General features: G+C 38.5%; 1 protein-coding gene across 1 annotated transcript in view; it reads left to right on the forward strand.

Moving 5' to 3' along the window:
• Positions 1–13,281, forward strand: part of LOC138173822 (HHIP-like protein 1) — a 103,126-nt gene that overhangs the window by 16,744 nt on the left and 73,101 nt on the right. The window contains exon 2 of the mRNA XM_069103907.1: positions 11,915–12,561. Within this exon, the coding sequence (XP_068960008.1) occupies positions 11,915–12,561 (647 nt within the window). The remainder of the gene's footprint in view (positions 1–11,914; positions 12,562–13,281) is intronic.

Genomic DNA, 13,281 nt, shown 5'->3' on the forward strand with positions numbered 1-13,281 from the left:
TAGTAATTTGTCAATGCATCCATCAGTTTCTCCCCTTTCCCCTCCTATATTTACTTAAAAGGGAGATAGATGAGGGGAAGAATTCATATGAGAAAGAAGTGTAGAAGTAAAACTCTTATTACAAAGAAGAGGAGGGAATTGTAAGAAGGATATTATGTATCTTGTTTTGCTCCCACAAAAGTTATTGGGAGATAATCAATAGCTATGGGGAAGCTGGATTATCTTATTTTACTAAGACAATGGCCATCTAGGCACTGGCTGGAACTAGAAAGGTGGGGGGCGTGACAACTCAGACCCTAGAGGTCATGCTCTGATCACAAGTATCCTTACTATTACACCTATGTAATCTACATAAAGAGGGAATATAGGGAAATAAAGTGAGGAATTTGAGAAATTTGAACTAACCCTAACTCTAATGGGAAGGACAGGACTGTATAACCTCACTTCTGCTTCTGTATCAGTGTGGGTGTTCCTAGTGAGCATCACACCTGCAGGAAGCATTATAAATGCCTTACTCTTCTCCCCACCCCCCCAAAAAATTGTAGTTTTCTTATTATTAGTGATTTGGAGCATAATTTTTATGTGGTTGACTGTATCTTTTGTTTTTTCCTCTTGAAAAGTCTATTAGTATGTTTATTAGGGATTGACCTTTGTTTTTGTATATTTGTATCATTTTTCTTATATATCTTAGACATTAGATCTTTATCAAAGGAATTTTTAAATCTTTTTTATCTTTATCTTCAATCTTTGTCAAAGATATTTCTTCTCAGTTTCTTAATTGGGAAGTTAACTGATTTCCCCCCAAATTACAGTGACTTTGTTTTTGCAAAAACTTCCCAATGTTATGTAATCACAATTTTCATTTTTATCTTTGGTTACTATCTCCTTTGTTCAGTCAAGAACTCTTTCCTTATACATAGTTGTAAAAGATATCTCTCTATTTGCTTCTCTAATTTGTTTATGATGTCATCTTTTATATATAGGTCAGGGATTCGTTTGGAGCTTATTGTGTTAATTAGTGTGAGATATTGGGATAAATGTAATTTCTGCCAAACTGCTTTCCAGTTTTCACTCAGCAGTTTTTGTGAAATAGTGAGTGCTTTCCTTTACTGCTGATGTCTTTTGTTATATTGAATACTATATTTCTATGTTCATTTTCTTCTTGGTTTTGTTTGCTTAATCTGATCAACTTTTCTTTTTTTTTAAATCAGAACCAATTTTTTTTTGTTATTACTACTTTGTAGTATAGGTTGAGGTCTGGTATTGCTGAACCCCTTCTTTTCCAGTTTTTTCATTATTTTAATTTTTACCTTTGACCATATTATGTTCTTCTAGATGAATTTTTGTTATTAGTTTTTTCTAGTTCTGTAAAGGAAACTTGTGGTAGCTTGGTATGGTAATAACTCTGTAGTTTAGAAAGTAAAATAATTTTTATTATATTAGCATACCCCAACCATAAGCAATACACATCTTCCAATTATTTAAGTCTTCTGTTATTTCTATAAGGAGCACTTTTTAGTTCTATTCATATAGTTCTTGTGTGTATGTTGGTAGGTAGACTATCAAATATTTTATACATTTTCTAATTATTTTGAATGGAACATTTCCCCTATCTTTACCTGTTGGATTTTATTGGATTTTTGTGGAGGAAGAAAAGGAATGGGTAGTTTGTAATTGAAATGATGTAGTCCCCATATTCTAACCCTTTCACGTGTAAGATGTGCGTAGATGAGTAGAATCAGATACATATGTAATAAAGACAAAGTAATAGATGGGGTGGATATTAACAACTGGGAAAAGACCACTTGAAGGAGGTAACCCTTGAGATGAACCTCAAAAGGGAACTAGGGATTTCATTCCAGCAAAAAGGGGGCAGTACATTCAAAGGCAAAGAGGGAGGAGATGGACTACCAGGTATAGGGAAGAGTAGTTGGTCTATTATGTGGTCATGTGGCAGGCATGGAGTGGGGGTGGGGTGAGTAATTTGTCACCAGACTGGCTCAGACATGAACAGGAATCTCCAACATCTTTCTGACATTTAGCCTTCCCTTGAAGACCTTCACTGAAGGGGAACCAACTCACAAGAGATAACTCTTCACTTTTGTATAGCCCTAATGATTAGAATGCTTTCTCTTCAAAACAAAATCTACATTTTTTCAATTGCTACCCTTCAATCCTAGTTCTTCCATCTGAGACTGAACAGAAAAGTCTAATTCCTTGTCAATAGGATATTCCTTCATGTGGCTAAAAACAATTATGTCCTCACTAAGTCTTCTCCAAGGCTGGACATTCCCACTTCCTTCAGTCAGCCCTAGACATCCTGGCCACTGTCCCTCTGAATGTTTTCCAGTTTTCAGTATCCTCCTTACATAGTGGATCCCAGGACAGAATGTCCTCTTCTACATAGTGGTAGGGAGGTCTGACCAGGACAGGAGACAGAGAGATTCTTACCTCCCTTCTTCCAGTTGTTCAGCCGTTTTTCAGTTGTGTCTGATTCTTTCTGACCCCATTTGGGGTTGTCTTGGCAAAGATACTGGAGTGGTTTGTCATTTCCTTCTCCAGTTCATTTTACAGATAAAGAGCTGACTGAGGCAAACAGGGTTAAGTGACTTCCCTAGGGTCACTTCCCTAGGAAATCAAAGGCTAGATTTGAACTCACGAAGATGAGTCTTGCTGACTCCAGGCCCAGTAAGTATTCTATCCACCGCACCACCTAGCTGTTCTAGACACATGCCTTTAATTAATGAACCCTAAAAGTGATTTATTTTATTTTTGCAGTTATGCTATACTGTTTATAGAGTCACAGAATTTTAGGGTTGAAAGGAACCCCAGATACCATCTAGACCAGTCTGTATCTTACTGGAACCTCCTTATATAATATTCCCAACAAATTATCATATAGCCTTTGTTTGAAAGGCCTTTAAGGGAGAACTTTTTTCCTTGGCACATTGTAGAAATGTGTATTTTAGAGCTAGAAGGGAACTTAGTCCAACCCTCTACTTTTGTTGATGAGTAAAGCGAGGCCCAGAGAGATTAAGTGATTTACCCGAAGTTCTAATAGCTTGTGAGTTGTAGAACCAGGATTGAAACTCCATCCCCTGACTCCAAATATAGCTCTATATTTTTCTGAACTGCCACTAATCTTTGTGAAAGACAGTACTGTACCATAAGAAAAATTATCATTCTGAATCACACTTGATGATAAAGTGTGGCTGCATATTCTGTGTTTTCAGAAGCAGCTTTTGCAGTGGGCTAGCATTTTAGGCTGTGATGCCACAAAGCAGAAATATAATGAAGTCGAGGTACTTAACATCTGACTTTCAAACATGTGTACCATGGATATTGTGTCTGTTGTTTGTGCAGTGGAGCCAATTGGCCAGTTTCCCATGAATGAACAAATGCCTAGAGAATGCCTTTTCTTTATTATTAAACTAAGCAATGTTGGGAACAGGCCTCTGAATTGGTGCTGATCCTCTATTCTCTTCACTCTTCTCTCATCCTCACAGGTGACAATATCATGTTTTTCCTCTCCCCCTGTCTTGTTCATTACTATGAATCAGTTTTTTAAAAATTCGTTTTCAAATTCAGAAAATTGGCATGTGCAGACTTTCTCACATCAGGCTGATTCTGCCTTTGTACATGATGTTATGTTGAAAGAGATAATGAAGGAAAGTATAATGGGATAAATCCAGGGTGTTCTCGTAATGTGTTAATAATTGGCTTATCCTTCCCCCCCAAAAAAAATCTGCAGAACATGCTTTTAAGCTTAATCTTCATTATTAACATTTTTCTGTCTCTTTCTTAAGACTAAACAATCAGCAAAATAATAAATCAAGTCCTGGGTTATAGCATTTGCTGATTTCCAAGGTATAAATGCTCAAAATGAAAACTTAACCATTGACTGGGAACTGGATCCAGCAGACCCCTGGATATATCGCTGCCAACATTCACTCAGCATCAGCATATCATAGGGGAAAGAATTGTTTTCAGCAGAAGACATGGTTACAATCCCAGCTCTGCTTCATTCTACTTGTGTGACCATGGTCAGGTCACCCACCTTTTGGTGCTAAGATTCCTTCTCTATCAAATAAGTATTTTGATGACCTTGGAAGTCCTTTCAGTTTTAAATTTGTGATCCTTTTCTGAACATTTATCAAACACCACCTGTTTGCAGAACTTAGTGCTAAGCATTAGGGAACAAATAGATTTGCAAAGCAATGTGGTCCTTGGGCCTTGTGGATCTTACAGTCTAGATCCTCAGAGAGTGCTATTGATGGATTGGAATCTTAAAGTACATCTAGACTTGCCCTCTCCTCTTTTATGTAAAAGGAAACTGAGGCCATGACAGATAAACTGATTTTCTTGGTTTCATGAGCTTATAAGAAACCAAAATGGGATTTGAACCTGAATTTTCCAATCTAAAATACAATATTCTTTCTATAATACCTTATAGTTTTTTCTGGACTCTTTTTAAATTTTATTTTAATTTTCAGTTCCTAATTCTCTCCCTTCCTTGACAATTCCTTCTCCACCCATTTATATGGATTCTTTTTTTTAAATTAATTTTTATTAGAAAAATGTTTCTCCTAACAGCTTCATGAGGTATCTAAGGTGATTGCTGGGGCATAGGGGGAACGAGGTGGGGGAAGAATCAATGTCTTACTTCTATTACTCTTATTTTATAAACAAGGATACTGAGGGTCAGAGAGATTTAGGACTGACTTCCCAATAGTCAGAAAGTATTGGAGCCAAGAATGAAACCCTTGTTTTTTGATTCTTGCTCCAAAATGTTGAGGTTGTCAAAAGCCATGGAGTGATCTTAGTCTATGTTTCATGAATAAATTGGAATGGGGAATTTCTCAGCTCTACCCACTCTTCCTTTTCCCTCTGTCCCCTTTCCCTCTCACACTCCTGGTCCCCCAAAAGGTACCCCATGTTTATAGTAACTTATGAATCAGCATTCATTCAAATGAATGAATTCACAGTTTAAGAAGCCCTTCCCTTATGTTTCTTTTAGTAAATAGATAAAACATCCATTTAAAGCAAAAGACAAATAGTATCACAAAATAAGTGACCAGAAAACTTCCCTTCATATTCTTCTATAGGTGACCCCACTATTAGTGGTGAAGAGGAAACTTGGGTGACCAGGGAAGATATTTCATGCCATGCCTGGCACATAGTAGATGATTAATAGGCAGTTGTTGACTTGACCCTAGAGCTAGAAAGGGTCTAAGAGGTCTTCATGTTCAACCTTCTCATTTTACTGACAAGGAAATAGAGGCTTGAAAAGTTTAAATGAATTGCCCACCTGTTGGCTGGAAATTGAATTCCATTCTGGTGACTGACTGCAAGTTCGGTGTCCTCTCTCCTGTACCATGTCGAGGGGCACACATATAGAGAATATGCTGGCTTGCAAAAGGACATAAATGTAGGAAACATGCTGTTGTTGCTGTTTGTTCTTTGTTCTCAAAAAGGAAACGTGTATGGCCAGGGCAAACCCCACCTTGGATGTTATAGAGTCTCTGAGGATGCCCTCAAAGGAGATGTGCCAGGACCCTCTGCTGAGCTGCTCTCTGCTGCCACCTGTTGGTGTACAAAAGCTGTGGAGCTTTGTCAGGTCCTATGCTGCCTTCTATAGCCACCACTCTAGAGAACCTCCCCCTCCCCTTGTCTCCAATGCAAGGAGCTAAGATCTTCAACCATATCCCAGAACCATAGTAAAAGCCAAGCAACCAGCGAAAGACAACAGGACCGTAACACTTAAAATGTAGCTACGTAACACTGTATAGAGCATCAGGTCCAGAGTCAGGAAGACTCATCTTCCTGAGTTCAAATCTGGCCTCAGACCTTTACTAGCTGTGTGACCCTGGGCAAGTCACTTAACCCTGTTTATCTTGATTTTCTCATCTGTAACATGAGCTGGAGAAGGAAATGGGAAATCAGGCCAGTATCTTTGTCAAGAAAACCTCAAATAGGATCACAAAGAGTCAGACACTATTGAAAAAACAACTGAACAACACTTTAAAAATAAGTCTATCTTTTGAATTATTTGTATCTTGTTTCTGGGGTTCTTTCATCCAAACTCTCATCTGAGTGGTCTGAAATTCCCTTTAATTCCAATAATTGTGTTGTTGTTTGTCCTTTGTTCTCAAAGAAGACCATGACATCAGGAAAGTCAATGCCATGACTTACAAGTGGATTAGATTTAAGTGAGTGAGGGCTGTACAAAGTCACTAGCCTCACTTTCTTCTCTAGAGCCATTTGTGTCCAGTGGCCAGATATGGATCAGGACAACTGGAGATGGCCCCAAATTCCATTTACAATAATAACAATATAAACAGTTAACATTTATATAGCAATAATACCTAACATTTAAGGTTTGCAAAATATTTTCTGTATCTGGTCCCATTTGATCCTCATAATACCTTGGTGAGGGAGGTACTATTATTTCCCCCATTTTACAGAGGAGTAAACTGAGGCTGAATTGCCCAGAGTTACATAACTAGTAATATTTGAGGCAGGTCCTGCTGACTCCAAGTGCAGCACTCTATTCATTAAGCCACCTAACTTCCTCACATCCCTTGGTTGTTAGACCAAGTCAACTCATATTAGGAACTCTACTCAGCAGAACTGGAAAGGAACTGGGGTGGAGAGAACCCTTTTAACTTCTCCATAATGATCCTGGTCACTTCAGGGGCAACACTGATGTTAAGGCTGGTGAGCTGATCAAACAATAGAAGTTGCTGTGTTTCCTTCAAGAAAAGCCTGTGGGCAATGGGAAGCAGCCCTAGAAGAAACCAAGCATACTTTTTTAGAAACAAAGAGTGGAATTGTAGGACTTAGAGCTAGAAGAAACCTTTAATCCATTCTTCTCGTTTTATAAATGAAGAAATGGAGACTAAGGACATTTAAGTGACTTACCCAGGGCAGGAATTTGAACCCTGATCTTCTTAAGTCCAAACCAAAGAGAGGTAACAAAGTGGATAGGGTGCTGGAGTTGGAGATAGGGGGGCCTAACTTTGAATCCTCCTTCAAACACTTGCTAATTGTATGAGCCTGAGTTAGTCACTTAACTTGTCTCAGCCTCTGTTTTCTTATTTGTAAAATGGTATAATAATAACCTTTGCCTTATAGGGGTGTTGTAAGTATCTAATATATGTAAAATTTGCAGTGTTATACAGCATAAATGCAATTATTATTAATTCTAACATACCAGAATGCCCTACTGTTTTTCTGTTTTGAATAGTATCAATTGTTTAATAAATTCATTTTGAAAGAATAGAATCAAAAGCTAGATATCTCTGGGCTTTTTCCTATCAAAGTATGGCAAATACTCATTCAACAAACCCTTATTTTTATTAATATACTGTGTTTTCATAGCACCTTCATTTCCAAAACATTTCTCCTCCTCTCTTATCTAATAAGTCATTTTTATGTAACAAAGATTTTTTAAAAAGAGGAAAAAAGCATTTCTCAAAAACCAATTAATGCACCATCTCTGTGTAATATTCTATACCCACAACACTCCACCACTGCAAAAAGGAGTGGGAGGTGTTATTTACCCGACTCTTCTCCAAAGCCAAGCTTGGTCCTTATAATTACACAGCATTACATTTTGAAAAGCAATCTTTCTGCTTACATTGTTGTTGTGTATGTATATTACATGTATATATAATATGTTTTATTATATACATAGTTATATGTAATGTGTTTATATACATTATATATCTGTATGATATTATTGTCATTATATCCACAACTACAGTAATAGAAACAAAACCCCTAAAAACTATGTTAACATATTTGTATATATAAATATGCATAACACACATAAAAACATTATATGTTAACATTTATATATAATAGTTATGTATATAAATATTTAAATAAACAGGTTTTCTATGCATACTTATAGATATCTAGTTTTTCTAGTCTTATTTCACTGAATTAGTTTATGTAAGTCTTCGGCTACTTTTTAAAATTATTTATTCTTATTGCATCATATTCATGTACCATGATTTGTCTAACCATTCTTGAGTCAATAGACACTTACTTTGTTCCTAGTACTTTGCCTAATACTTTTTGTTCAAAGATTCCTCCATTGTCCATCTCTATAAAGGAAAGGAAAAGAGGTTGTCCTATGACAATCACAGAGGGATCTCTCAGTTATTGCTGGCAAGATTCTTGCCAGAGTCCTCTTTAATAAAGTCCTTTCCTTCACGGGAAAGATGGTCATCTACCTGAGAGTCAGTGTGGCTTCAGAAAGAGCTGAGGAACAGTTGATGTGGTGTTTACTGTTCTACAACTCCAGGAGAAATGCCAGGAGCAGAACAGAAGTCTGTACACAATGTTGTTGATCTGACCAAGGTCTTTGATAATGTCAATCATGGGGGCTTATGGGAAATTATGGCAAACTTGGGTTATCTGGAGAAATTCACCAGTATTGTCTGCCAGTTTCATGATGGCGTGCTTGCATAGATTCTGGATTACGGACAATGCTCTCATGCTTTCCCTGTCACCAGTGAAGTGAAGCAGGGCTGTGTACTTGCTCCCGTGCTTTTTAGTATGATGTATTCAATGATGTTGTTCAATGATTTCAATGAGCATGAAAACCGCATTAAGTTCTGCTACCTCACTGACAGTAAATTATTTAATTTGAAAAGACTACACCCCAAGACTTAAGTGGAAGTAGAGCTGGTGTGTGACTTTTTGTTTGCAAATGATTGTGCCCTCAATTCAGTCTCTGAGACTGAGATACAACAAAGTAAGGATAGATTTTCTGCTGCTTGTGCTAATTTTGGCCTAATGATTAACATCAAGAAGATACAGGTTCTTCACCAGCCAGCAGCACACCATCCATAAATAGAACCATCAGTTACAGTAAATGGAGACATTATGAATGCTGTGGATAAGTTCATTTACCTTGGCATTATACTTTCCAGAGACGTCAGATCATGAGGTTGACACACACTCAGTGTGACATGGGAGACACTAGGGTCCGTATCAAAGAAGGAGCTGTACTCTATGAGCAAAGCAGAATTGTAGTAGCTCAAAGGAAATGTGAGATGCACAAATTTAGACACCTCTGCAGTCCAGATGTTCATGTGGACTATTTGTGCCCGACCTGCAGTAGAACCTTCAGAGCTCATATTGGCCTGATCAGCCACAGTCAGACACACTGCACCTTGACCCCAAAAGAGTGATGTCATTTTGGTCCTCTTTGAGAATGGAGGACAACAACCAATCAACCAAGTTCTTTGTCATCACAATTAAGTGTTACTAAGAATATTTTGGTATATATTGGTATATATATTTGTTGTCTTTAATATCTTTGGGATTTATACTCAGCAATGACATCTCTAAGTCTTAAAGATTATGAACCCTTTAATCATTTTTAAAAAGTGTAATTGTAAGGCCAACTCTTTGTGTGTGTGTGTGTGTGTGTTTTTGGAGGGGGGAAGGTAGGGCAATTGGGGTTAAGTGACTTGCCCAAGGTCACACAGTAAGCATCAAGTGACTGAGGCTGGATTTGAACTCAGGTCCTCCTGACTCCAGGGCCTCACTGCGTCACCTAGCTGCCCCAAGGTGTGTGAGACACTCTATTAGAAGCTGGGAATACCAATACAGAAGCATGATAGTACAATTCAGACATGGGCGACCATTTCTTGTAAAGTCACAGAAGCAGGAGATAAAGTGGTACATAAGAAGGGCAAATTTGACTGACAAAAAAGAGTATGTATGTGAAGGGAAATAATATGAAATAATACTGCAAAAAAAAAGAGGTGAGTCAGATTGTGTAAGCCTTTAAATAACTGAGGATTTTGTATCATATCCTGGAGGCAAGGAGGACCCTAGGACTAGTTTTTATCTACCATTTGCCACTTACACTTATGTACCTCTTCATTCTCAGAAGATGATGAAGACTGGAGCTGTGCCTTGTAGGTCTCCCTATTCCCCATAGCAGCAGGGATGACTGAGGGGAAGTGTATTGAATGAATGATGCAAAAATGACCTTCTGGCTCTGAGCAAAGCATTCTAGGGAATTTCCAGGAATATTTCTTGCACATGCTATTCATTTTCCAAGTTTTGGTCACAGCAGTTTCTCTTAGATTCTCAAGTATAAAGTCAATAATGAGTTTGGATTTTGGATAATTGGACCCATGATTATGCATGTATCTTTCCAAACATTGGCACAGTACCTGGTAGTACTTACTGTAGTAAGCCCTTAAATTCTTGTTGCTGACATGTTCTAGAACAGTTTACTGTTATACACAATAGTATTCTGTTGTAACTGGCCTGATTTTAGTTTGGTTTGGGATGTAATAAAAACATTAGTACCTCTGGAGTAACTTCATTTGTAGCACCTACCTCCAGGGCTGTTTTGAGGATCAGCTGAGATAATGTTTTTAAAAGTATTTAGCACAGAGTAAACACTATATAAATTCTTCTCCTCCTTCTCCTCCTCCTCCTCCTCCTCCCTCTCATTCTCCCTCTCCCTCTCCTTCTCCTTCTTCCTCTCCTCCTTCTCCCTCTCCTTCTCCTTCTTCTTCTCCTTCTCTTCTTCCTCCTCCTCTGCCTTCTTCTTTGTTTTGGTGAAATTCATAAAATTAAACTGAAGTCTGTGATTCACTTACTTTGTAATTTTAGGCAAGTCATGTTCCCCCACTAGGGCCTCAATTTCCTAATTTTTAAAATGAAGAGGTTAGATTAGGTAATTTCTAAGGTCCCTTCCAGCTCAAACATTCCATGGTTGTGTGATTATTAGATTTCCTTTTGAAGGAATGAAAGAATGATCTTGGGATTCTTTCCAGTTCTAGCATGCCATGATTCTCTCTATCCCTCTCTTCCTCCTTCTCCCTCTCCTCCTCTCTCCCCATCCTCCCTTTATATATGTATGTCTACTCACATATTTTTTTTCCTAGCATCTAGACAACATACAGATGATAACTGAATAAGACATTTGTAGATAATAAGCAAAATAGGTAACTGTTTACTTCATTATCAGTTCAATTCAATAAGCATTTATTAAGTGCCAGGAACTGTGCAAGGTATTGGGAATACAAAAACAAAAAGCAATTAAACCATCAGTACATTAATGAGGAGACTAGTACGGAAAAGTCATGGGAGCAGTACAGGTATAGCAAAAAGAGAACTGAACTTGGAGTCAAAGATTAAGGTTTTAATATCTTGACTCTGTCATCTACTTGCTGTCTGTGACAGAATGTAAGCTCCTTGGGGACAGGGACTTCTGTTTTTCTTTTTATATCCTTGATGCTTAGCATAATGCCTGGGTTGAATAGGCACCTAATAAATGCTTGTTGAATGGATGAATGAATGGATTAACAAATGAAGTCACTTCTCTTTTTTATCTATAAAATGGACATGTTAATACTTATATTATTTACTCCACAGGGTTATTATGGGGAAATCACTTTGCAAACCTTAAAAGCATTATAGAAATGTGAGTAATTGTTGTGGGAATATCCTTTAACAGAGAGAAATGTGATATAGTGGATAGACCACTGGTCTCTCTGTCAGGAAGACCCAGACTCAAATCCTGCCTCTAACACACACTGACTGTGTGACCCTGGTCAAATCACTGAACTTCTCAGAGTTCTTATAGAGAGTTGCATGGACCTCTTCTTTTAGAGAAGGTGTCATCCTGGATTGGTAGAGCTTCATCATCTGGGAGTTCCCTATACCAGTAAAATCATAAATTCAATCCTTATCTTATCTTAATTTAGCTAGAGTCTTATTAGCAGTTACTATCTCTCTTCTGAGTAGTCCAGAAAGTGGCATTTTAAGAGCCATTGAGGGGAATGGACACAGCTTTGTTCTTTTATCTATGGAAAGAGTTGTTGGCCACTAGGGCTTTGGGGTAAAAATGAAGACCAGTTTCTCTCTGTGTCCATAGGAATGCTCTCCATATGCTGCACACCTGTTTGATGCAGAGGACCCATCCACACCCCTCCGGACAGTGCCTGGGCTCTGTAAGGACTACTGTATAGATGTATGGCACAGATGCAGGACCATATTCCGTCATCTCTCCCCAGACCCAGAGTTATGGGCCCTGGAGACTAATCGGGCCAAGTTTTGCCGCTACGTATCACTTGATGATGCTGACTACTGTTTCCCTCGGCTATTGGTCAACGAGAATCTGAATGTGAACCTGGGTCAGGTGAGGGCTGACACGGAAGGCTGTCTGGAGCTCTGCCTGGTGGAGGTGGCCAACAGGCTCCGGAATCCTGTGGCCATGGTGCATGCCAATGACGGCACCCACCGATTCTTTGTGGCTGAGCAGGTGGGGCTTGTCTGGACTTACCTCCCCAACCGTTCAAGGTTGGAGAAGCCATTTCTGAATGTCAGCGAGGCTGTGCTCACCTCTCCCTGGGAAGGCGATGAGAGGGGCTTTCTTGGCCTTGTCTTCCATCCTCAGTTTAAGTATACCGGGAAAGTCTATGTGTACTACTCTGTGGAGGTCAGTTACGAGGAGAGGATCCGCATCAGTGAGTTCAAGATTTCCCCTGATGACATGAATACTGTGGATCACAGATCTGAAAGGTAGTGCCCTTTTGGGGAGAACTTAACCCTGAATTCATAGGGGAGGGAGGAAGACAAAGAAAAAAAGTGTCATAGGACTTTGGTTGTCTGAAGTCCTCTGGGAATGACTGATTTAGTTGTATTACATTTTCTAGATAGAAATCTTTCTCAAATGTACCACATACTCCTTTGACATCTTAAACAAAGTTCGAAATTATAGAATGTTAAGACTCCAAGTGACCTTATAGATCACAGGATCATATGATGTAGTACCAGAAGGGACCTGAGAGATCATTTTAGTCTACCCCATTTGTTTTTTTTTATCGCCATCTCTTAACATAGTTCCTAGACCATAATAAAAGCTTTATAAATGCTTGCTAATTCATTGATCAATCTAACCTTTTATTTCACAGACGAGGAAACTGAGGCCTACAGAGTCAAGTCAACAGCAAACATTTATTAAATCAACAAATGTTTTTTAAGTATGTAGTGCCAAAGCTCTAAATGCTGGTGATACAAAGAAAGGCAAAAACAGATAAAGACAAGCCCTGTTCTCAAGGAGCTCATAGTCTAATGGGGAGGTAACATGCAAACTATTATTTACAAACAAAATCTATACAGGATAAATTGGAGATAATTTCAGAGAGTAAGCACTAAGATATAGGAAGACTGGGAAAATCTCCTTAAAGGAGGTGGAACTCTAGGCAGAGGTAGAGATGGAGAGAGAGAGAGAGAGAGAGA

Source organism: Petaurus breviceps, unplaced genomic scaffold, assembly GCF_028583685.1.
Source record: "Petaurus breviceps papuanus isolate PSGF00001 unplaced genomic scaffold, PetGlider_PUasm1.0 65, whole genome shotgun sequence".
Classification (NCBI taxonomy): domain Eukaryota; kingdom Metazoa; phylum Chordata; class Mammalia; order Diprotodontia; family Petauridae; genus Petaurus; species Petaurus breviceps.